At 42.6% G+C, this 22,999-nt stretch overlaps 1 protein-coding gene across 2 annotated transcripts in view; it reads right to left on the reverse strand.

Moving 5' to 3' along the window:
• Positions 1-22,999, reverse strand: part of CPAMD8 (C3 and PZP like alpha-2-macroglobulin domain containing 8) — a 69,053-nt gene that overhangs the window by 40,128 nt on the left and 5,926 nt on the right. The window contains exons 7-23 of one of the 2 annotated variants that reach the window (XM_071451774.1): positions 22,091-22,145; positions 21,836-21,949; positions 20,451-20,535; positions 20,069-20,177; positions 18,806-19,033; positions 18,081-18,251; positions 17,598-17,726; positions 14,913-15,102; positions 12,659-12,831; positions 12,154-12,303; positions 11,890-12,051; positions 9,256-9,398; positions 8,268-8,330; positions 3,628-3,853; positions 2,259-2,412; positions 1,344-1,486; positions 854-905 (exon numbers count right to left, since the gene is read on the reverse strand). In XM_071451774.1, coding sequence (XP_071307875.1) covers positions 854-905; positions 1,344-1,486; positions 2,259-2,412; positions 3,628-3,853; positions 8,268-8,330; positions 9,256-9,398; positions 11,890-12,051; positions 12,154-12,303; positions 12,659-12,831; positions 14,913-15,102; positions 17,598-17,726; positions 18,081-18,251; positions 18,806-19,033; positions 20,069-20,177; positions 20,451-20,535; positions 21,836-21,949; positions 22,091-22,145 — 2,347 coding nt within the window. Of the gene's footprint in view, positions 1-853; positions 906-1,343; positions 1,487-2,258; positions 2,413-3,627; positions 3,854-8,267; positions 8,334-9,255; positions 9,399-11,889; positions 12,052-12,153; positions 12,304-12,658; positions 12,832-14,912; positions 15,103-17,597; positions 17,727-18,080; positions 18,252-18,805; positions 19,034-20,068; positions 20,178-20,450; positions 20,536-21,835; positions 21,950-22,090; positions 22,146-22,999 lie in introns of both variants that reach the window. The other variant, XM_071451773.1, reaches the window with a different exon arrangement.

Raw genomic sequence — 22,999 nt, forward strand, 5'->3', positions numbered from 1 at the left:
GTTTTGATAGAGAAGAAAAGAATTGCTGAGCCAGCCTCACTGGATAACCAAGAAGGCAAAGGCTGTGTTAGTTTGAGGTGGGTTTATCCTTTGTTCTAAGTCATAAAAACCCCTTCTAACTAACACAGCCTTTGCCTTCTTGGTTATCCAGTGAGGCTGGCTCAGCAATTCTTTTCTTCTCTATCAAAACTTGCTTCCATCTCTATTCCTTCATCAGACTCTACATTTAAAGATCTGTCTGCCAAGCACACGTATCTGTGAGACTTTCTTGTCAAACTTTCATCCTTCCCAAGCTCTCCCCCGTTCTGATGAACAACATATTAAAATGCACATGGTTGTTTCTTCCCATCTTTTATTTTTACCCCCTTCAAGGCAGAAAATGCTTCAAACTGCTCAGCTGAATTTCTTATGAGCTCAGCAAGTGATTTTTCAGTTCTAATCTAGTGGTCAAAAGCATCTCTGTTCAGCTACTGGAGCCAGCTCTGAGCTATCCAAATCTCTGGCAGAAAGGACAGACTGATTCCAGAACTGAATCCTAAAGCACCAGCTGAAAATAAAGTACAGTCCCAGTTACTGTCCACAGTGCTGAATACTGAAACTGTTCCATAAAGTAAAGGAATTTAATGGCCATTTCCAGAAATCACTTGGGCAGTTAGAGCAAATTCATAATTAGCCAGCCAGGTAAGAAAGACTCTTTATTTACAAGTTCTTCCTACAGACCAGAACTCATCAATCACAGAGAAATGGAAACAAAGATTTTTTTTAATTTTTTTTTTTTTTTTAAAGAAACCAAATGCTTCTTTTTAAAACAGATTCAAATAAACTGAATATCTCATTCAAATCATGAACTTACCATTTGGGCAGAAGAACACACTGTAGGTGTATTCTCTGGACAGTCCCTCTGGCTAGAGAAAGACAGAAATCCATGCATAAACCACAGGGCTTGGATTAGCAGGAACAGATCCCAGTTTGACTTGGAAAACACAGAAATGATTTTTGCTGCTGGGCAGTGGTTTTATATCCTTTATAGAAAAGCGATGGCACTGTGTTCTGTTAGAGCAGTGCCAGAGAACTTCCCCTTTTATCATATGTCTAAGATTAACAGGGCAAGCTTATCCCATAAAACACCCACTGCTTTTCCTCCTGAACAGTGTTGAAGATTCACCAGAGCAGCTCCAATGGGCTCTTTCTGTACAAATACCACTAAATCTGATTATTTCCAATCTCCTGACACACCATAAATCACCTTGAGGGCGAATCACCTTGAGGATCTTTATAAACCTGCTCAGGTTTGATTTCACAGTTTCCCAGGCATTTTTTTTCCTGAATTGGTGTTTTCTCACCTCAATAATGACACTGCTACGAACATAATCCACCCCCACAGGGCTCCTTTTGTCCAGGTACGAGTCCTCTGAGTGTTTGCCATTCTTCAGGCTCTGCATCCCCTCCTGGCAGCAGTTGGTCCCACCATAGGCAAAAGCTTTTGCTAAGAAGCAGAAGGGAAAAGCAGCAGAGATTTTGAGATATAAACATCTCCAGAAGTTAAAGAGATCCAAATTAATTAGAAGCAGCTGATTAACAAGGGCTGTAATTACCTCTCTCATATTCCCTTTATCCATATTTGAGTGATCACATCTAAAATTAGGCAACACTTGAACCATCATGGGGCAACAGAGAAACTCTTCCCTAATTTTTGGTTTCTAGTTTTCACTGGGATTATTTGCACAGAATTTGTTGTTATACTCTTGTTTAAAAATTTCCACTGATCTCTTTGGGGAAATGAAACAGGCCCAACCTTAATATCAAAAAAAAAAAAACCAAAAAAACCCCAAAAAATGACCAGAGAATGTCCTGCTGTTTGTTTGTACATTCTGTGCATCACAGGCAGGGGATTTGTTCTTACAATAAATGAGGCTGAAAAGCCAAGCTGGCAGCAAGTGGAACGAATGAACTGGGAGAATAGGAAATCAGAATTTTCTCCTGAGAGAAGAGGAAGAGGAGGAAGAGGAGGAAGCGGAGGAGGAAGCGGAGGAGGAAGCGGAGGAGGAAGCAGAAGAAGCAGCAGAAGCAGAAGAAGCAGCAGAAGCAGAAGAAGCAGCAGAAGCAGAAGAAGCAGCAGAAGCAGAAGAAGCAGAAGAAGCAGCAGAAGCAGCAGAAGCAGAAGAAGAAGCAGAAGCAGAAGAAGAAGCAGAAGCAGAAGAAGAAGCAGAAGCAGAAGAAGAAGAAGAACTTTTAGGGCTGTTTTGAGTTGTGAGTACCAGTGATGTTGCTCAGGCCCAGCTCGTTGAAGGACAGGACGATGGAGGTGGGCTTGGCCTCCCCAGGGGCCACACATTTCTTCCTGGTCAGGTGGTGCTTCCCAGGGTGCCCCACAAACTTGATGCCTTTTGGGACAGAAATCTTCACGTGGACCTGCGAACGATTTGGAAATGTCATTTATTGGAAATATTATCAGCCACAAAATCAAACTGAGCTATGCGAATGATGGGAAACCCAAAGAATTCTTCATAACAATCACAGAATGAAGATTATTCATTCTTCAAGGTTTCCAGACGTGGATTTTACTGAGAGCAGTGCTTTCAGCTCAGCGATTCTACAAATATTTCTGGGAGCTGCTTCTGGAGCTGGGCAGATGGGGAGTGTGAGAAGAAAACATCAAGGAAAACGGAATTTTTGGGGAAAAAAAAATCCTTCAAAATAAATTTTCTGGCAGGTTTTTGATGATGAAAGGAAGTTCTTTTTGGTTCAGCACAAGATTCCAAACTGGGGAACGTCTTTTCAAATGTCTTTTCCCTGCCTTTTTCAACCTTTGCTTTCCTGAAGTGCTGAAAGACACCTCAGCCTACCACAGGCCTTTCAAACCGAAACCAAACCAAGCGATGACATTTATTTGAGTTGAAAAAAAAGCAATATTTATCTTCTCAGAGCATTTCTGTCAGCCTGACACCTTCTCTCCTGTGACAGGTAAATCACCCACCAGCTGTGCTGAGGAGCCAGAACTGAGGCAGGGCTGAGTGTGGAATTTGCAGAACACCCCAGCAAGGGAAGGGATGAGAATCTTGACTCCATGGTTCAGAAGGCTGATTGATTATTTTATGATATTTATTATATTAAAAGAAAATTATAGATTACAACTATACTAAAAGAATAGAAGAAAGGATTTTATCAGAAGGCTGGCAAGGAAAGAATGGAATTATAATAAAATCTTGTGACTGCTCAGAGAGTCTGAGACAGCTGGGCTGTGATTGGCCATTAATTAGAAACAACCACATGAGACCAATCAAAGATGCACCTGTTGCATTCCACAGCCGCAGATAATTATTGTTTTAATTAAAATTATTAATAGTAATTATTTTATTTTAATTAAAATAATTAATAATTAAATATAATTAAATCTTGAATAATTATTAATTAAATTAATTATTAATTAGATAATTAAAATAATAGTAACATTTATTTAAAAATTAAATAAAATAAATAAATTTATAATTAATTATTTTTATTTAATTTTATAATTATTGTTTAAAATAATTGCTTCTGAGGCCTCTCAGCTTCTCGGGAGAAAAAGATTCTAAGGAGAGGATTTTTTATAAAATGTGCCCGTGACAGGTGAGGGCTGAGCTTTACCTCTGCACACAGGGGCAGGTAGTTGTAGACAGTGAGGGGGATCTTGGTCTGCTCTCCCCTGATGACGTGGTAGGGCAGGGTGAAGTCGATGAAGAAGGGTTTGAAGGTCCTCAGCTCTGCCTGGCTGGCAATGCCCAGGCCCCTGTCCTCAGACAGAGCCACGGCCTCTGTGATCCACGTGGTGATGGAGTCAGGCACCTCCACCTGCAGCTGGGCTTCCCCTGAGCTGGGTGAAAAATGCGTGTTTTAGGATTGGCTTTTCACAAATATTCAAATGAATAGTATAGGTGTTGTGTTAGAAAGTGATGCTGTATTAATTCTCTATTAAGCAATGTGGTAAATATAGTTTTAGGTTATAACAAAAAGTTAAAATAGAAACGATGCTATGTAAGGTACTTTTTTTTAAAGAAAGGACTCACAGCAAAATAGCAGCCACAGGACACCTGAATCTTTCAGAGAAAGAGAATTTATTGCTCCATTATCAGGAGAAATGAACTTCTCCCCACCTTGCTCAGTTAGGATTATGAGGAAGAAGCTGACACTGCCCAGCCAGAATCCTGTGTTTGAATGTAATTTATGCATCATGGATGAGATGTATGAATATGCAACAGGCTGTTGTTTTTAAGGGTTAATCCTTTATTAATGTGTGTCCTTTTTCAGACTTATTTTGCCCAGAAAAAGGTACCCAGACATCCATAACTCCTTGTCTCTATTGTCCTAATTCAAATTGTCCAAATTATTATTACTCTAATTGTATCACTGTTTTTATAACCATTTTATTACTATTAAACTTTTACAAATTTTAAAAACGAGTGATTGGAGTTTTTCACAGCTGGTACTGCCAAAGCAACATGCAGTCATGTTCATCACATAAATGAAATGATTTTTGAGAGGAATAGCAGATTTGTCTTTCCAAACAAGCTGAGGGGCTGCTGGTAGATAAAACCAGCACTGGGAGGTAAAAGAAACAATGGGAAGGATTCCACTGACTGATGAATGGAAAAAGATATTTGCTTTTACAAATAAGCTTTAGGTTTGCTGATAAATGAAATTAGACATTGAAAGATGAAAGAAACAATGGGGAAGAAAAATCCCTAAATTCCATAAGAATTAAAAATTAAAAGGGAGGGTTGTACATTAGAGGGGAGTCCTTGGTATCAGGTGTTCTGGGAAGTCTGAACCTCTCAAGTACCTCAGAAATGGGGAAAGAGAGAAGGGAAATTGGGATAAAAAGGAGGCTGCATCCTCCAAAAATTGGAGAGATCCCAGGGCAATGCCCCATGGCTCTCCCTTTATCTGAATAAAGTCAAAGGACTCCTCTCTCTCCTTTTTGGACATAAACCTCTGGTGTTTGTGGATTAATTTTCCTAACATTTTTAATGATGGCCCCAAGCATTTTGGGGAATTCCCTCCAGATGTGGATTTATCAGATAGCATTGGCTGCTTGGAGCTTTACAAAAGGCCCTGTGCTTTCTATCAGTTTTGAGAGTTGCAAATTTTTAATTTTTAATATTTATAAGCAGCAGAAAAGCAAATAGTTACTTCTGCAAAAGACAAATTCTTCCTGGATTAAAAATCTCCTTTTCAGCCTCATTTCCAAGTCACTTTTCTTAGAGGCAAATGTCTGCACAAAGTTAAAAAAACCTAAACAAAACCCTGAAACAAACGCCAAAATCTAAAAGGAAAAATAAGAAATAATCCCAGACCAAAGTCCTAGATAAAAACAGTTCAACAATAACTGATTTAACAGCTAGTGAAATAAAAGTGAGGTTTTTTGGAGCTCATTGTCCCTGTGTCCATTGCCACACTGCAGACTCTGCCTGAATGCAAGGACAAATGAGGAACTTTCTAAACATCCAGTTCAGCAACTGCTGCTTTTGATTCAGAAACATTTTGCTTTGCTTGGTTTTGGAATGCCCGACTTAGAAAAATTCCAAACCTATCATTTTCTCTCAATGAGGACAGAAATCAGCTATTAAAAATCAAATCTCTGAGTATTCAGCTTTCCTGTGCGTAGCAGAAAGGGATATCATAAACGTGGTATCCTCTTCTATGCTTTATAATAATAGAAATTCAGGGTTTTTTTCTTCAGATTTTGCTGTTTCCCTCCTGCAAAGCAGCTCTGGCCCTGCCTGGAACAGAAAACATTTCCCCTACCACAGGAACAAAAGCTATTTCATGGCTCAGCTGGCAGGGAGATGGGTGCAGTGGTGAGTGCACCCCAAGGTTGTTTCCTCACAAGTTCTCATTTATTCCCCAGAGCCTGACACACATGCTGCCAGCTTTGGGGACATGGAAAACGAGAATGGGAGGTCACCAGCACGACATGGTGTCCTCATGATGCACACACAGAGCTGCACTGCCACTGCTTTTCAGGTTTGCTCTCACTTGAGGCACCAGTGAAGCTCCTTGGCTTTGCTTTCCTCCTCTAAATAAATCAATTCCCAGTGAGGCTGAAGGTGCTGCTCATGGCAGGAGCCAGGCAGCTCATCAGGGACTCACCTCTGTGTTTGTATTACAAAGGGAAAGGATGGAAACAATAAAAAGTGGAGATCAGCGTGAACAATAAAAAGTGGAGATCAACGTGAACAGTAAAAAGTGGAGATCAACGTGAACTGTAAAAAGTGGAGATCAGTGTGAGCAGTAAAAAGTGGAGATCAGCGTGAACTGTAAAAGTGGAGATCAGTGTGAACTGTAAAAGTGGAGATCCATGTGAACAGTAAAAAGTGGAGATCAGTGTGAACTGTAAAAAGTGGAGATCCATGTGAACAGTAAAAAGTGGAGATCAGTGTGAACTGTAAAAAGTGGAGATCAGTGTGAACTGTAAAAAGTGGAGATCCATGTGAACAGTAAAAAGTGGAGATCAGTGTGAACAGTAAAAGTGGAGATCTGTGTGCTTTTTATCATTCAGCCACACTCCAAGCACTGGCTGGTCAATGTGGCTCCCCCAGCTCCAACTGCAGAGGGAAAAGCCTTGGGAATTGCACTTGGATCATAAAACATGGAATGGGTTGGGTTGGAAGGGCTTTAGAGACCATCCCATCCCACCCCTGCCATGGCAGGGACACCTCCCACTGCTCCACAGAAGCTGCCAAGCCATGGAAATGTTCACAGAACCCCAGATAGTTCAGGTTGGAAGGATCTCAAAGCCCACCCAGTGCCACCCCTGCCATGGCAGGGAGACCTCCCACTGCTCCAGAGGAACTTCCAAGCAATGGAAATGGTCACAGAATTCCAGGATGGTTTGGGCTGGAAGGATCTCAAAGCCTCAGGCCACCCCTGCCCTTCCACTGTTCCAGAGGAACTTCCAAGCCATGGAAATGGTCACACAATCCCAGATTGGTTTGGGCTGGAAGGGACCTCAAAGCCCACCCAGTGCCACCCCTGCCATGGCAGGGACACTTTCACTGTCCCAGGTGCTCCCAGCCCTGCCCAGCCTGGCCTTGGGCACTGCCAGGGACCCAGGGGCACCCACCCCGTGCCAGGGCTCCACAGAAAGATTTTTTCCCCAATATCCCATCTAAACCAACTTAAATATCAAAGTTATTCAGCTCCTTTTCAGCAGCCATTGGTGCTCGCCCTGCTGCAGTTTGCAGCTGCCCTGATGCTCAGGCCTGAGGAGCAGCAGGGAGGGAGGCAGCTCTGGCACAATTCCAGCCTGTTTAACCGGACAATTTGTTGCAGCTGATGTTCTTTCCACTGGGATTTCAGCCCATAACCAGCATTAACATTATTTTCACACATGAGGGCACTTACTCTTCTGGGCACAGGGCCAAAGTACACACTCATTTCCAGCCATTAGACCCTCCAGCCAGGCTCTAGGAATTTTTAGAATTGGTTTGGGAAGTTGACATTAGGCTTTTGTTTCTTTTTTTTTTTTCTTTTTTTTTTTTTTTAGGATTGTATATTATAAATTATAGAAGAAAAAAAAAATAAATTCTTCCTGCTCAAGAGAGTGGAAATGAAGGAATGCTCCACCTCAGTTGTTTCTAATGAAATGAAGTAGAGAAAATGCCATCTGCAACTTTTTATTCCACACTCTCCCACTTATAATTAACTGCCCTGGCTTGCTGAGGCCCAAATGGGCACTTCTGGAATTCTTTGTGTATTTCTACAAAGCATATTTCATGCTCAATTGAACAGATTTGAATACACTTGCTCCAAGTTCCTGTCAAATTTAATTTACAACCATTTATTGAGGATGAAGTTTACTTGCAAACCTGGAGAAGCTTTTTAATAATTGCTTCGAATTATCCTGGGTGTGCTGTTGTGGGATGGATTCGTTATCTCTTTAATAATTTATATTTTAGTTCCAACTGTACCCAGGGGAAAGCAGGATTTGAGAGGAGGCAGATTGAGGCCTGGGGTAGATGTTCTTGCAGGAGATGACAGAGAAAGTGAAAATTTGATAAGCAAACAACAGAGAATCCATGTGGGCACAACTGAGAGGTTCAGTTGGAGGCAAGGGAACACTTCAGGACCAGAGGAAACGCTGCAAAGACTGAAGTGGTAATGAAGAAAAACAACAATAGGAGGAAAAACAATAATTAAAAAATCGAAATAACAGAAAATGCCAGTGTAACTGATTAGATTTTAAAGAGCTTTGTTTACAACCCTCTGGATATAATTAATGCCAGTACCTGACATTGAGGCAGCGCCAAATCCACGTCTCAGGGAAGAAGGTTCTTTTCCTCTTCTCTGCTCTGCTAGAACAAGAAATAAATCCTTGCAAATTGATTCTTTCAATAAGATATTTCCAGCAGCCAGGGATAAATCAGAGTTATCAGCTGATCTGGCTCACACGACCAAAACTCTGGTGCAGACTCATTAAGGAGGGAATAACACAAATTCAATGGGGTTTGAAACAGTCCCTTTGTGTGCACACCCACTCTGCAGGCTGAAACACGAATCTACAAAATAGTACAAGAAAGATAACCTTTGAAACCAGCAGAAAGAGTGGAATTTGAAATAAAACTGGTTTGTGATCCAGATTCTTTCACCAAAGGGAATCGAGGGGAAGAAGTGCAGCATGTGACTCCCAGCAATCCCATCCTTCTCCATCCCTGCTCTTTGAATTGTCCTGACTTCCAATATTTTAACAATTTAAATCAGCTTTTTATACCCGTTATACTTCATTATCTATTTCCTAACTAACCCCAGAAGCTCCTCTGCTAGGAGAGGCTTTTGGGGAGTTCAGGATGCAGAGGGAAGGCCCATCCTCATCACTTGTGGCACTTCCCAGCCTTTCCCTCACACAGATCCTGGTTCTGCTGATTTTGACCAGCAGCTGAATGGTCCAAATCGTGAGCAATGAGTGACTCTGCAAAAACAGCTGTAGCATGCAAATATTCCAAGAAATTCACGGCAAATTGCAGAGAAATATTCTTCCAAATGATAATTCAGCACTCTTTGCAAGTATCACTTTTCCAGAATTAAATTAAATTTAAACAAAGCCGTGTCAATTTTTTTTTTTTTTTTTAATATCTACCAAGCCAAATTTGAAGAATTTCCCCATCACTGCCTTGTCTAAACCTGAGGTGGAAAAAACTGAGAATAGAGAGAAAAAAAAAACCCACAAAACCAGCCAGGAGTATCACAGACAATAGATAATTAAGGCTCAAATGTTACCTTGGTGCTATTTTGGAATGCATGGTGGCCACCAAGGTGCCCGTGTGTGGCTGGAAGGCTGGGACAGCCTCATCTGTGTACATCCCTCCATTCTGCCTGTGGTTCAGGCTGACTATGTCAGTCATCACCACCAAGCCAGTTTCCTAGACAGGGAAAAATCAGCACCACAAAACAAAAACCAGCAAGGAAAAAAAAAAAAAGAAATAAATAAAAAGGATTAAAGAAAAAGAATTAAATGAAAAAAAAAAAAGAAATAAATAAAAAGGATTAAAGAAAAAGAATTAAATGTGATTAATTAATTGATTTTTTTTTAAAAATAGAATCCCTTAATTATATTTTAGCATTTACCAGGGAAAACCCAATGGAATCTTGAGGATTTTTTTAAAGCTTTGTGTAAAAATGATTGTTAATGTGAAGGTGCTTAGGCTTTATGAGAAAGCTTGGAAAATACATTTAAATATTAAAAAAATATTTAAATATTTAATATTTAAAAAAATATTTAAATATTTAAATTATTAATATTTGAATATAAGTATATATTCATATTTAAATATTAAAAAAATATTTAAATATGAATATATACTTCTTGTCTGCTTGGAAAACACATTTAAATCAGTATCTAACATTACTGGGCAAGCGTGACATGTAAAAATAATCTTATTTTTTTCCCCTAGAATAAAACATCACAGCTTTTCACCCTTCCTAACAGTTCCCAGTGTGCTCTGCTGCATGAGCAGGCTGCTCTCTCATCAGGCACCACCAGTTCTGCCCTGCCAGGGATGCCAAGCAAGATGAAAAGTGTCCTCACAGGAAAGCTCCCAGCCCTAAATTCCCTTTTTCACCAGAGTCAGCGGCTCCCAGCAGCTCTGGGGCATGAGCTTTTCCCCAGCCCTGCATTCACACCAGCTCCCCAAAAATGAACTCGTTCCCAAGAGTTTGCAGCTCTCAGTAAGCACAAAAAAAGCTGCATCAGAGAAAAAAAAAAAAACCTCAGAGCCCAGGGGGAAAAGCAGCAGTGGACAAAAATGAGGATGTAGAGTTTGTAATTAAGAGATTATGAGGAATTGGGGGGGATGTGTGAAACCTCTGGGGTTTAAGGCAACAGAATAAAACAATTTAGCTAAAATCAGAGGGAGGTCGAAGAATGAAGAGATGGGGGATTTGTAGGAAGCAAGGATCATAATTTTTAGGAGTTATGTGGATTAAAAAGGGAAAGAACACCAAAGATCAGGGCTGTGGCACTGGTTCTCCGGGCCAGTCTGCATTTCAGAGGAGCAAGCAGGAGAAGGTGATGTAAAAAATACCAAACATTTACAGCTCAGGCTTTGCCTTGTCTCAGGGAGCAGGGGTTACATCCTGCAGGGCTGTGGAAAGCAAAGAAGGGATGGGAGCAGAGCCTGAAAGGGTGAACTTCTCAAATAGATGAGGGAACACCCATTTTAAACAAAAGCAAAGCAAAAAGCTCATGGAAAGCAGTTTTTTCTTAAGAGCTACAAATGACTGGTTTTCAGCTTAAAAGGTTGCATTGTTAGTATGCAAAGCAATGAAAAAAGAATGAATTAGTGCACGAGTACATTTAAAAAACCCAACTTGTTTTAAATGCTCAACTTTCAATTTGATTCAAATGCACGGCACAGATCAAAGGAAATCAGATTTTTACAATCTGGCCAGGTTTGACTATGGAAACACACCAATTAACTATAAATATATAGCATTTAGGGAGCAACCTGATCAAGGATATGAAGGTTTTTCACGCAGATGGCAACAGAAGAGCCCTGGGAGAACCAGGGCGGGGAAGAAACCGAAATGATTTCCCAAAGAAAGGCTACAAGGAAAGATTCCCATTCCACCTTCCCTCCCTGCTGCAGTAGCTGCAGAAGAGATCTGCAAGCTCACCCCTGCCTGGGGGAACCCTCTGGGCCCTGATTCTCCAGAGCACCAGCACGAATTCCTTCACCCAGCAGGGCAGCTGCCCCTCCCAGGACTGGGCTGGCCAAAAACCAAACCATGCTTCTCGGATATCTCTGCTAGAACAGTGTGCTCTGCTCTGAAAAATCACTTTTCATCCCACCCAGCTCTGATGTGGGGGAAAGCCCTGGCCTGTGGGGCTGAAAACGCCCCTGCAAATGTGAAAGCACAAGAGAGGGAAGGGAGGCTGGTCCTGGGGCTGAAAATGAAATCATGAAAGCACAGGACAGAGAAGGGAGGGTGGCTCTGGAGCTGAAAACCCCCCTGCAAACATGAAAGCAGAAAAGGGAGAAGGGAGGCTTGGTTATGGGGCTGAAAATCACCCTACAAACATGAAAGCAGAGAAGAGAGAAGGGAGGGTGGTTATGGGGCTGAAAATGCCCCTGCAAACAAGAAAGCACACAAGAGAGACACTGCAGAGAGAAGGCAGGGTGGCTCTGGAGCTGAAAACCCCCCTGCAAACATGAAAGCAGAGAAGAGACAAGGAAGGCTGGCTCTGGAGCTGAAAATGCCCTGCAAACAAGAAAGCAAAGAAGAGAGGCTGGTTATGGGGCTGACAATGAAAACATGAGAGCAGAAAATAGAGAAGGGAGGCTGGTTATGGGGCTGACAGCACTCTGCAAACATGAAAGCACAAGAGACAGAAGGGAGGGTGGCTCTTCCTACTGTGAAGGCGAAGCGAGCGTCCTTGGTGATGTCCCAGTGCCAGGGGAACACCGAGGACCTGCGGCGCCTGCGGGAGGACATGCCAGGCCACCAGAAGTGCCCTTCCTCCTTTGGAGCTCCAAAAGCATCAGACACATCATATTCTGCCAGCTCCTGGAACACCTGCAGGGAAAGGGCACGGGCTGCTCTCCTTGGCTGCTTCCCCCAGCTGGGGGAGGATTGCAGGGCTCAGGAGGGGACATCAGGGCTGGGAGTTCACCCTACCTGGCTGGCTGTCAGCTGGAAGCCTGTTTTGAGCAGGTAGACACTCTTGTCCACCGTGGCCAGGCAGACACAGCTTCCCTTGGCAGCTCTGACTTTGATGCTCACAAGGTCACCAGGCCTGGTCTCGTTGGCCGAGAGCGCCACGGCGACCTGGGAAGGGAAATGCCATTAAATGCAGTGATTGTCCCAAAAACCAAAGAGCAGTGAGGCAGCAGCCCTGCCAAAAAACCAAAGAGCAATGAGACACCAGCCCTGCCAAAAACCAAAGGGCAGTGAGACACCAGCCCTGCCAAAAACCAAAGAGCAGTGAGACACCAGCCCTCCCAAAAACCAAAGAGCAGTGAGACACCTGCCCTGCTAAAAACCAAAGAGCAGTGAGGCAGCAGCCCTGCTAAAAACCAAAGAGCAGTGAGACACCAGCCCTGCCAAAAACCAAAGAGCAGTGAGACAGCAGCCCTCCCTAAAGCCAAAGGGCAGTGAGACAGCAGCCCTCCCTCTCCCCTACCTGGTTCTCAAAGGAGGAGGTGACAGGGAACTGCAGGCTGTCTGTGACCCCCTCTCCGTTCTCCCTGACGTAGTACACCAGGAGCCGAGCCAGGGGAGCCATGGAGTGAACAACAGAGAACCTCAGGAAGGTCACACACACCTCAACCTCTGCTGCAGGAGTGCTGGGAGGTGCTGAAATAGGAATTGTGGAGAAAAATAAATAGTTTTATTTATCCCAGTCACTCCTTTCCTGCCCCCTCCTAATGATGACAGGCACAGAACTCTCCATTTGGGACTTGCATCCTTCCCTTGTTCCTGCTCCACACCTTCCTGAGTTCACAATATTTCCCTTTTCCCCCTCGTTGTGAAAGGTAATTAGCACTCATAATTTAATGAGCAGCATGGGGAAGGTGGGTAGGGAAGGATTACTCAGTGGTTTTCCAGCCATGAAATCAAGGAAAGACACAGTCAAGTTATCAAGCCATTGAAAATAAACAGACAATGGTATCTATTGCTGGAGAATGCTGATGGGAGAAAAGGAATTGAAATCCTTGAATCCTTGAAAAAGGATTGTGCAGTTTACAGAGCAGAGAATCACTGGAGCTGTAAAACAGAATCACAGAAGGATTTAGGTTGAAGGGACCTTTAAAGATCCTGCACTTTTGTGGACAAGGATGTCTCTCACCAGACCAGGCTGCCCAAAGCCCCACAGAACCTGGCCCTGAACTCTCCAATGCCAGAGCAAACTGTGAATGCAACAGCTCAGAACAAACCTTCAGTGCAGAAAATCATCACAAATCCTAAATTACTGACTGCCAGAAGCTTGGGGGGTACCTGGAGGGAGCTTCCTGTTGCCTTTTCCCCAACTCTCACAGCACAGTCAGACTTTTCCTTTGGCAGATGTTCTGTCCATCTTCCCAACCTCACCATTTCTCACTCCTCTGCTCCCCAAATCCACCAGATTTTTGTGTTCCTGTTACTCCTTGTACAAACCAGGAGTCCCCATTTCATTACCCTTCCCCCTGGGGGCTGTGTGATCTCCTTGATCAGCCCATTTCATTTTCTCTTTCCATCCAACATCCTCTCCTCAGTTTAAACACAACCAATTGAACCAACTGCCCCAGCCCTGCCACTCCAATATTAGACTTTCCTCATCTGAGAAAGACTTCAGAAAGACCAAAAAAAACCTTTAAAGAGTTACCCCTCTTGGAGAACTTTTTTACATGCCTGAGGGGAATGGATCTCACTATTTTTCTTGCACAAATATTCTTCAGGAGCATCACATTAACAAAAAAGGTGTGGAAAGGTTTGGTTTTTTGGCTGAAAATAGGGGTGAGCTGCATTTCTGGTGCTGGCTACCTGTTCCTGGGAAGTGTGTGAGGGCAATGTTCTTCTCCAGGGCTGTGGTGGCTCTTTTGCTCCTCTGCTGGGTGACATTGCTGGGCACAAAATCATCTCTATCCTTGAAAGGAGCACCACGTTTTTGCACATTTTTCTTGCACAAAATGATCTCTATCCTTTAAAGGAGCACCACATTTTTCTTGCACAAAATGATCTCTATCCTTTAAAGGAGCACCACATTTTTGCACGTTTTTCTTGCACAAAATTAACTCTATCCTTTAAAGGAGCATCGCATTGTTGCATATTTTTCTTGCACAAAATCATCTATATTTTTTAAAGGAGCACCACATTTTGCACATTTTTCTTGCACAAAATCATCTCTATTCTTTCAGGAGCACCACATTAACAAAAAAGGTGTGGAAAGGTTTGGTTTTTTTGCTGAAAATAGGGGTGAGCTGCATTTCTGGTGCTGGCTACCTGTGCCTGGGAAGTGTGTGAGGTCAATGCTCTTCTCCAGGCCTGTGGTGGCTCTTTTGCTTCTCTGCTGGGCACAAAATTATCTATATTCTTTAAAGGAGCATCACATTGTTGCATATTTTTCTTGCACAAAATTATCTATATTTTTTAAAGGAGCACCACATTTTGCACATTTTTCTTGCACAAAATCATCTCCATCCTTTCAAGGAGCACCACGTTTTTGCACATTTTTCTTGCACAATATGATCTCTATCCTTTAAAGGAGCACCACGTTTTTGCACATTTTTCTTGCACAATATGATCTCTATCCTTTAAAGGAGCACCACGTTTTTGCACATTTTTCTTGCACAAAATGATCTCTATTCTTTCAGGAGCACCACATTAACAAAAAAGGTGTGGAAAGGTTTGGTTTTTTTCTGAAAATAGGCATGAGTTGCATTTCTGGTGCTGGCTACCTGTGCCTGGGAAGTGTGTGAGGTCAATGTTCTTCTCCAGGCCTGTGGTGGCTCTTTTGCTCCTCTGCTGGGTGACATTGCTGGGCTGCAGCCCCGACAGGACAATGTTCCCTCGTGATGCCACCTCATAATGGAGAGTGAAGTTGCAAGGACAGGTGGATTTCACTGCAATCCAGGCCTCCTCTCCCACCTGCAGACAAGGACAGAAAAGCCAAAGATTTGTTCTGTTATGAGTTTTGGGGTGGTAAAGGACAGGAACCTGCTTGGGTTCCAGGCCACAGGAGGTGTGAGCCCTCTCCTAACAAATGGGTGCATTGAAAAATTATTATTATTATTAATAATAATAATAATAATAATAATAATAATAATAATAATAATAATAATAATAATCTCATTATAATTATATATTATATATATTATATATTATATATTATTATATATATAATATATATTATTATAAAGAATTCTATTATATATAATTATATATGATTATATATAATTATATTATATATTATATTTTATTTTATATGTATAATATATATTATATATTATATATTATTATATTATATATTATATAATTTATATTTATTATTTATTTAATAAATTTATATTTTTATATTTAATAAATAATTATATTATAAAGTATATTAGTATATAAGAATAATTATTATTACTATTATTATATAATATATTATATATATTTCATTATATAATGATGATGATGATGATTATTATTATTATTATTGCACTGTTCTCAGAGACTTTTTCCACACTAAAAAGGAGCCTGTGTTCAGCTCTGCACTCACTGCAAATCTACAGGAGGCTGAGCTGGGGGTTGTATGCATTAATGGAACAATGAAGGAATCCCTGGAATCCTGGAAGTTAAGCCTTTTGGCACAGAGCAGCTGTCAGAATTGGTTGAATTTTAGACACCCCTTCAGTAGCCCAGGCCAAAAAAGGAAAGAGTTGGGTTGGGGGTGGGATATGTGTTTGATAATCTCTGCAGTTTAATTGTGATTACATCCATGTGGCTGTTATCAATTCAAACATCACCATGAAAGGACCGGGAAGAGATTGAGGGAAAATGCTGTCAAATTACACAAAGTCTTGATAACAATTTGTGAGTTGGGCACTCAGGGAGGTGTCAAACACACAAAGAAATGAGAAGAAATCTGCTTTATTTTCACCTGGGCACTGAAACTCTGCACCCAGAGGGGCTCAGGGAGTACTGAACACCCCCAAAACAAAATCCCCCAAATTCCCAACAGAACAGACACCAGCCATGGGATCCATCACCCTGAGGAGCAGCAGACCTTCCTAGGAACACAAACTCCTTCCTGCTGGGATCTGAGCAGTGGGACACTTGTAGGACCCTACACCAGTAGGATTTCTTCAGCACCTTCCCCTCCTCGCCCTCCTGCCACTTAAAGCAGAGCAGTTCCCAAATCAAACCATTCAGGCTTAGAAGATCCCACAGAAATGTGCTGAAAATTTCTCTTTTTTCAGCTCCAAGTGTTCTCCCTGCAGAATGCACACATGGCACCAACCAAAAGGGCAGAACTGGAACACCAGGAGCTGCTGATGCTTAAACACAGTGAGAATGCCACAGAGGTGCCTCGTGACATCAAATATTTGAAGTATTAAGAATTCCCCAGTGCAAATGATGAAACAATTCATTAAAAAATGAATGTAGCTAATTGGAACACCCTGTAAGAGCTGGCAATGCATGGGAATGGTTCCCACATCAGCTGGTCATCCAGCTCCAAGCTTTCCCACAGAAGAATTAGTTCTAATCAGGTTATAATAAGAACAATGTGTTCAGATTAGCAGTGTATAATCCCCTTTCCATACCTCAGGAAACTTGTAAAAGATTAATTAGCCATTAAACTTCCATGAAATGCAATGATAAAAAAAAAGAGCTCTTATTTGGATACAAAGAATCTGAAACCAACCTCACAGACCTGCTGATAACAAATCTCTGTGTGTTTATGGCCAAAACCCCCTTTTTTTTTTCCACTGAGCACTATGCAGACCTTCAGAACATTTTCTTGGGTAAGAAGAAACCCTGAACAGCTCTCAGAAAACAGGAATCATGATTAAATCAGATCTTTTCTCTAGGAGAGAAATCACAACAGCTTTTGTAGGGCAGGATTATATTTTTAGAGAGGCTCCTACAAAACCCACCAAAGAAAACAAGGCAATCATGTTGAGAGCTCAGTAACTGGAAGATTGAACAGATCCAGCTGAGATTTAAACTGGAAGTTCCAGTGAGACTACACAGCCTTAAGTTTGGTCTTGAGTAATTGAGCCACTCCCACTAACATCACTTCCAATCATTTTCAGCAAGCAATCCATGTCTGAGCGTTACTGGAGGCACAGAACACACATTTAAATGTGAAATTATGAAGTTTTCCATGCCTACACCCACCCTCTCTGAACAGAAATGGTTGGATTTGTGGATTGGTGCACGGAGCACCCAGGGAATTGTGCTTAGCTCCTTGTGGAGCCCACATTTAACAATTATTTGATGGCTCAAGTGCGGTTTCTTCTTCCTTTGTAGTGGAAATAGTTCAAGATCCCAGAATCAGGAATGTCCAGAAATATTTAATTAGAACAAAGTGCTTTAAGCCAAGCAATGCAAGGGATTTCATTTAATTTCCATGCTGGAAGGTGAAGCCAACATACCTGGAAAGGTTTATCTGGTGCCTGGAGCTGGATGTGGCACTTGCTGGGCGAGTACCAGCTGCTGATGGACAAATAGTTGGGCAGATATTGATCCCCAGAGGGTTTCCCATCAATTGCTGTCACTTTGGTCTTAAAAAAAATGGGGAAAAAGTTACATCAATGTTATGCATAGAAAGCTCATTTTGATCTTTCTTAATCTCTCTTTTCCCATTTTATATCTTTCATCTCCTTGCCATCTTTACTCCCCAAATATTTGACCCCTACCACCACGTTAAGGTGCATTTGGAGGAGCATCTTTTCATGGTGGTTATCAGCACCAGTTCTCTTGGCAGCAGGAAACAAACCAGTGTTTGCTGTGTTGAAACCCAGAAGCTGGGGCTAAAAGGCACCGATTTCCTGTTTGTAGCACTGGTTTATAAAGTGCAGGTTTGACAAGATTAGTTCCATTAAAGCCTGCTAATCCCATAAGGAGCTTTTACCCACCTCCAGCCAGACATATTGGGCAGCTGTGGGGATGGAGGGGATTTCAAACTCCACCAGGCCATTCCTTGAGACCAGTTCACTGGTGTAAACATTGTCCTTTGGTGTGAGCTCAGCTTTAATTCGGATGGTGACTCTGTCAGCTGGGCTTCCATCGGGGTAAGTGACCTCCACCTGCACAGTGGGGCATTTACAGAACAATTAACTTGAAATGATCTGCAATTCCAGGTGGGGAAAACCACTGGGATCAACTGAAATCAGCCATATTAGTACCCAACAGCATTAAAAATAGGATTGTCGTGAACGGCGGGAGAAAGGCGACACACAATATGCGTGAATAGCAAATCCCAAAGTTTATTGAAAACCCACACATATTTATATTGGTGTTAATGAAGCTTATACATATTGCAAAAGCTGAGCTCATTATTGGTTAAAGCACACTTGGATCAACCACACCTACTTCTATCTTCTAGTAATTGTTTTACTTCTATGTTTGCATTCTTCTAGCTTCTCTACCTAAGATATCTGCATTTTCTAGCAAGCGATTTTCTCCCCTGTCTTCCCGTTTCAGAAAAAGGCACTGTGACCTTTGTCAGTGATTGGACACTGGTTGCTTAGTTCCCAGCTTGTTTCCCCTATCCTTATCCATCGGTATCACATCGAAATGTCTTTTCTCAGCTAACCAATTATCCAAAAAACTCTCTACATAGGACTATTCCTAATCTCACCTTGCCTTTGTACGGCAGCCCGGGTTTGAACTGCTTCCTGGTGTCCTTGGAGTACTTGATATCAATCAGCTGCTTCTGGACAGGCGTGGAGTCATCAAAGGTCACCTGCTTGCTGCCATCAGAGCTGATCACCGTGGCCCAGATGTTGACAGTGCCTCGGAAGTGCTCGGGGACATCCGCTGGCATCATGTCCCTGACACACACCTCGAACTCGGCCGAGCCATCGATCTGGGGGCACACAGGGAGGGGCTGGGACACCCGCACGGGGCACAGCAAACAAAGCTAAAGCACAGCAACCTGAGCGGGGGGTGCAGCAGGGCTTTGGAAAGGAGAGGGGAAAAAGGTGTGGGAATGTTTCTCACTCGGGGTCACCAATTGTGCTGGTGTTCACAGGGGTCCCAGGATGAGGGAAGAGATGAGAATCTTGACTCCATGATTTATTATTTTATGATATATATTACATTAAAAGAAAATTATAAACTATACTAAAAGAATAGAAAAAGGATTTCACCAGAAGGCATGAAAGGAATAGAATGATAACAAAATCTTGTGACTGACCAGAGAGTCTGAGACAGCTGGACTGTGATTTGCCATTAATTAAAAACAACCACATGAGACCAATCACAGATCCACCTGTTGCATTCCACAGCAGCAAATAATTATTGTTTACATTTTGTTTCTGAGGCCTCTCAGCTTCTTAGGAGAAAAGATCCTAATGAAAGGATTTTTCATGAAATGTGTCCGTGACGGGGGAAAAGGAAAGGGGGGGGAAAAGGAAAGGGAAGTTTCATTTTCCTCCCTTAGCCATGGTCTGGACTAACTCTGTCACCTCAGGCTCCTGCTCTCCTCAGCCCCATATGCTCTTAAAGCAGATTAAAACTATGCCAACAAATTCTCATCCCACCAAATCCCAGAATATCCTGAGCTGGAAGGGACCCACAAGGATCATCAGCCCAGCCCCTGTCCCTGCACAGCCACCCCAACAATCCCACCCTGAGCATCCCTGAGAGCTCCTGGAGCTCTGGCAGCCTTGGCACCATTCCCTGGGGAGCCTGGGCAGTGCCCAGCACCCTCTGGGAAAAAAGCTTCCTCCTAATATCTAAAATAATAAATATATCATGTAAAAATAAGCAATGGCCTCAGTTATAATATTTACTCCTTCATTTTCTGATCTCACATCAGCAACAAAACAGAGCTGGGGGATAAATGTTAAAGAAGACAGATCAGGCATTTTATCACAGGTGAGTCCATGGTCTCCCTCACCTGGGTGGTCTTGAGGACAGGGTGTCCCACTTCATGTCTGTAGTACCCAACACCATTTATAGTCATATTGACAATTAACTTCCCTGTCACTGGTTTGCCAAATGTGTATCTGAAATGCAAAGGAGATGATTAATAAATTCCAGCTGGTTTCTGTTCTTCTGGTTGTATAAAGACAATTACCATGTTACCTTCAAATCTAGGAAACATTACCACAGGAAGTTTTGCAGATTGTTATTTTTACAATGTTTTTGAAGGCTCTTACATCAAAAATTTTCTGATGATGATTAGAAATAATCTGAAAAGTCTGCAGCAGGTGGGATCCAAGCTCCAGGGACTGCACTACAACCCACAGCAGTGAAATTTGGTTTGGGAATGCTCCTACCTGGCATGGACAGTTCCTTTCTCACACAGCGAAAGGTCACGGATGTAGCGAGGGGGATCAATCAGCAGCTCAAACTTTGGCAACACTACAATGAAAAGAAATAAAGCAGAATGTTTCCAAGCAGATCTCACTGCCCAGCTTGTAGCAAAAGTCCCCAGTGCTCTGACAGGAGCTGGTTCTGATTTATCAGGGTAACACCCAGTAGAGGGTGAATAAATTAGGATGGAAACGGGGGCGTGTGTTCTGTTCAGAGCTGGGGCAGTTATCTTCCTGTCAGTGGGCAGTTTTCTTTCTCTCTCCCACAGCCAACCCTCCCTCCAGGAGATCTCTTCTTTTAATGGGCCATAAATTATTAATTATCTTCTGTCCATGGCCACTGAGTGTCCCTGCAGGGCTGATCCAATTCCATCATCCCATGGGGAGATGCTCGGCCCAGGGGAGGAGCCAAGCATTCCTACCTGGATCCAATCTGAGGTTTCAAACATTCCTACCTGGATCCAATGTGAGGTTTCAAACATTCCTACCTGGATCCAATGTGAGGTTTCAAACATTCCTACCTGGATCCAATGTGAGGTTTCAAACATTCCTACCTGGATACAATCTGAGGTTTCAAGCATTCCTACCTGGGTACAATCTGAGGTTTCAAGCATTCCTACCTGGGTACAATCTGAGGTTTCAAGCATTCCTACCTGGATCCGATCTGAGGTTTCAAGCATTCCTACCTGGATCCGATCTGAGGTTTCAAACATTCCTACCTGGATACAATCTGAGGTTCTGGGACACCAGAACAGCCTTTACAGTGGATTCCCAGAGGGAGCCCAGGCCCATCCACAGCAGCCCTGGAGCTGCAGAGGAAAACTCCCCCCTTGTGCAGGATCCCTGCTCCAGCAGAGCCACAGCTGGCACTGCAGGAGGGCTGAGCCCCCATGGGATGGGGCTGTGCCACCACCCTGACACACAGGGGGCAGGGACTGGTCTGACTCTGGCTGTGGTTTGTTTTCTCTTTTTTTGTGCTATTGCATTTGTATTTTTATTTATCCTGTTATTCCTATTCCCATATCTTTGCCTGAGAGCCTTTTAATTTCAAAGTTATAATAACTCAGAGGGAGGGGGTTTGCATTTTCCATTTCAGGAGAGGCTCCTGCCTTCCTTAAGAACAGACACCTGTCTGTTCAAACCAGGACAATCAACAGCAACAAACCAAAACCACCTTGGCAAGGTGACCTCAAAGCTCCCAGTTAGCAGTGCCTGCATCCCTGAAATACATGGCTCTAAGGAATTTTTCCTCATGGCATTTTAAACGCAGTGTTTCAGGAGTTTCATCTCAAGTGAAAGCATTTCAGAGTTCTGTTCCTCCAAATGCACCTGGGTTGGGGTCAACTCACCATATTTCTGCACCTCAAAGGATTTGTTGTAGGTGTGCCCCTGCATCTCAGCAAAGATGATCCATTCCCCAAAAACTGGCTGATCAGACAGGGGAAAAGTCATGTTGACAATGCCTGAAAAAGCAAACAACATTCTCTGAACTCTGTCACTCTCCAGCCCCTTCCAAGCCTCACTGAACAGCACTCAGTGGAAGCAGAAGCAAAGGCAAATCACAGCACACAGAGGGGAAAAAAAATAAATAATCTGGAACTTACCACAACAAAATGGCTTCAAGTTATTCCATTCTATCATCCGAGACCCCCGGGGATCCTGCAGGGAGGATTAGAGGTGAGAAATGAGCACCACTCGTGTATTTAACTCAGTTTGCAACAAGGAACTTCCTTTTGTGATACACACACTTCACTGACAGCTCAAATGCAACCAAAGCCTGTCCAAAATGTCCCAGAAATACCTTACAGCAGGGGTATTTGCTTTCTGGAGTTATTTAGGAGCTCTGCTCCTGTAAGCAATGCACACAAATAAATGCTGTCAAGCAAATTTTCCCCCTGCCTTAAAACACCAGTCCTGGATGGGAAGAACTGATCCCATTCTTAAAGGGAGCTGTACAAGCAGAAAGACAAATTTTGGATGAAAAAACCCAGGTGAAATGAATCCTGCTGGTTTTGTCAGCATTAAATCTTCAACAAGAGTAAATCCTTCTCCTTTCTGAGAGGTAAACACATTAAAAAACAAAACAAAAAAAAACCCCAAAAAAACCAAACCAAGCCAAACAAAAAAATACAAAAATAAAATTTAAAAAAAAAACAAACAAACACCAATCAACCAACCAAAAAACCCTCAAAAACCCCAATAAAACAACAACAACAAAAAACCCCTAAACACAGAGGGAGCCACTCTTTCACCTCATTAGGAATAGGACAGGAGAACCCTTTCCTTTCCATGAATTTCTGCTCTCCACCACCTCTGTTTGGGAGCAGAGATGAGGGTGGCCCTGCTCTGCCAGCCCAGCACAGGAAGGACTGGAGTGAACAGAAGGGAGAAGAAATGGGGCTGTCACAGTTATAAATCCCAGTGAATCAAGCCAGTTCTTCTCAGGCTGAAAAATGGGAATGAATTTCTGAAACTGAAGTAGAAAACCAGGATATTTGCTGGTGATGGCAAAA

The sequence above is a fragment of the Agelaius tricolor genome, unplaced genomic scaffold, assembly GCF_023055355.1.
Source record: "Agelaius tricolor isolate 1412-34295 unplaced genomic scaffold, bAgeTri1.0.p SCAF_33, whole genome shotgun sequence".
In the NCBI taxonomy this organism is placed as follows: Eukaryota; Metazoa; Chordata; class Aves; order Passeriformes; family Icteridae; genus Agelaius; species Agelaius tricolor.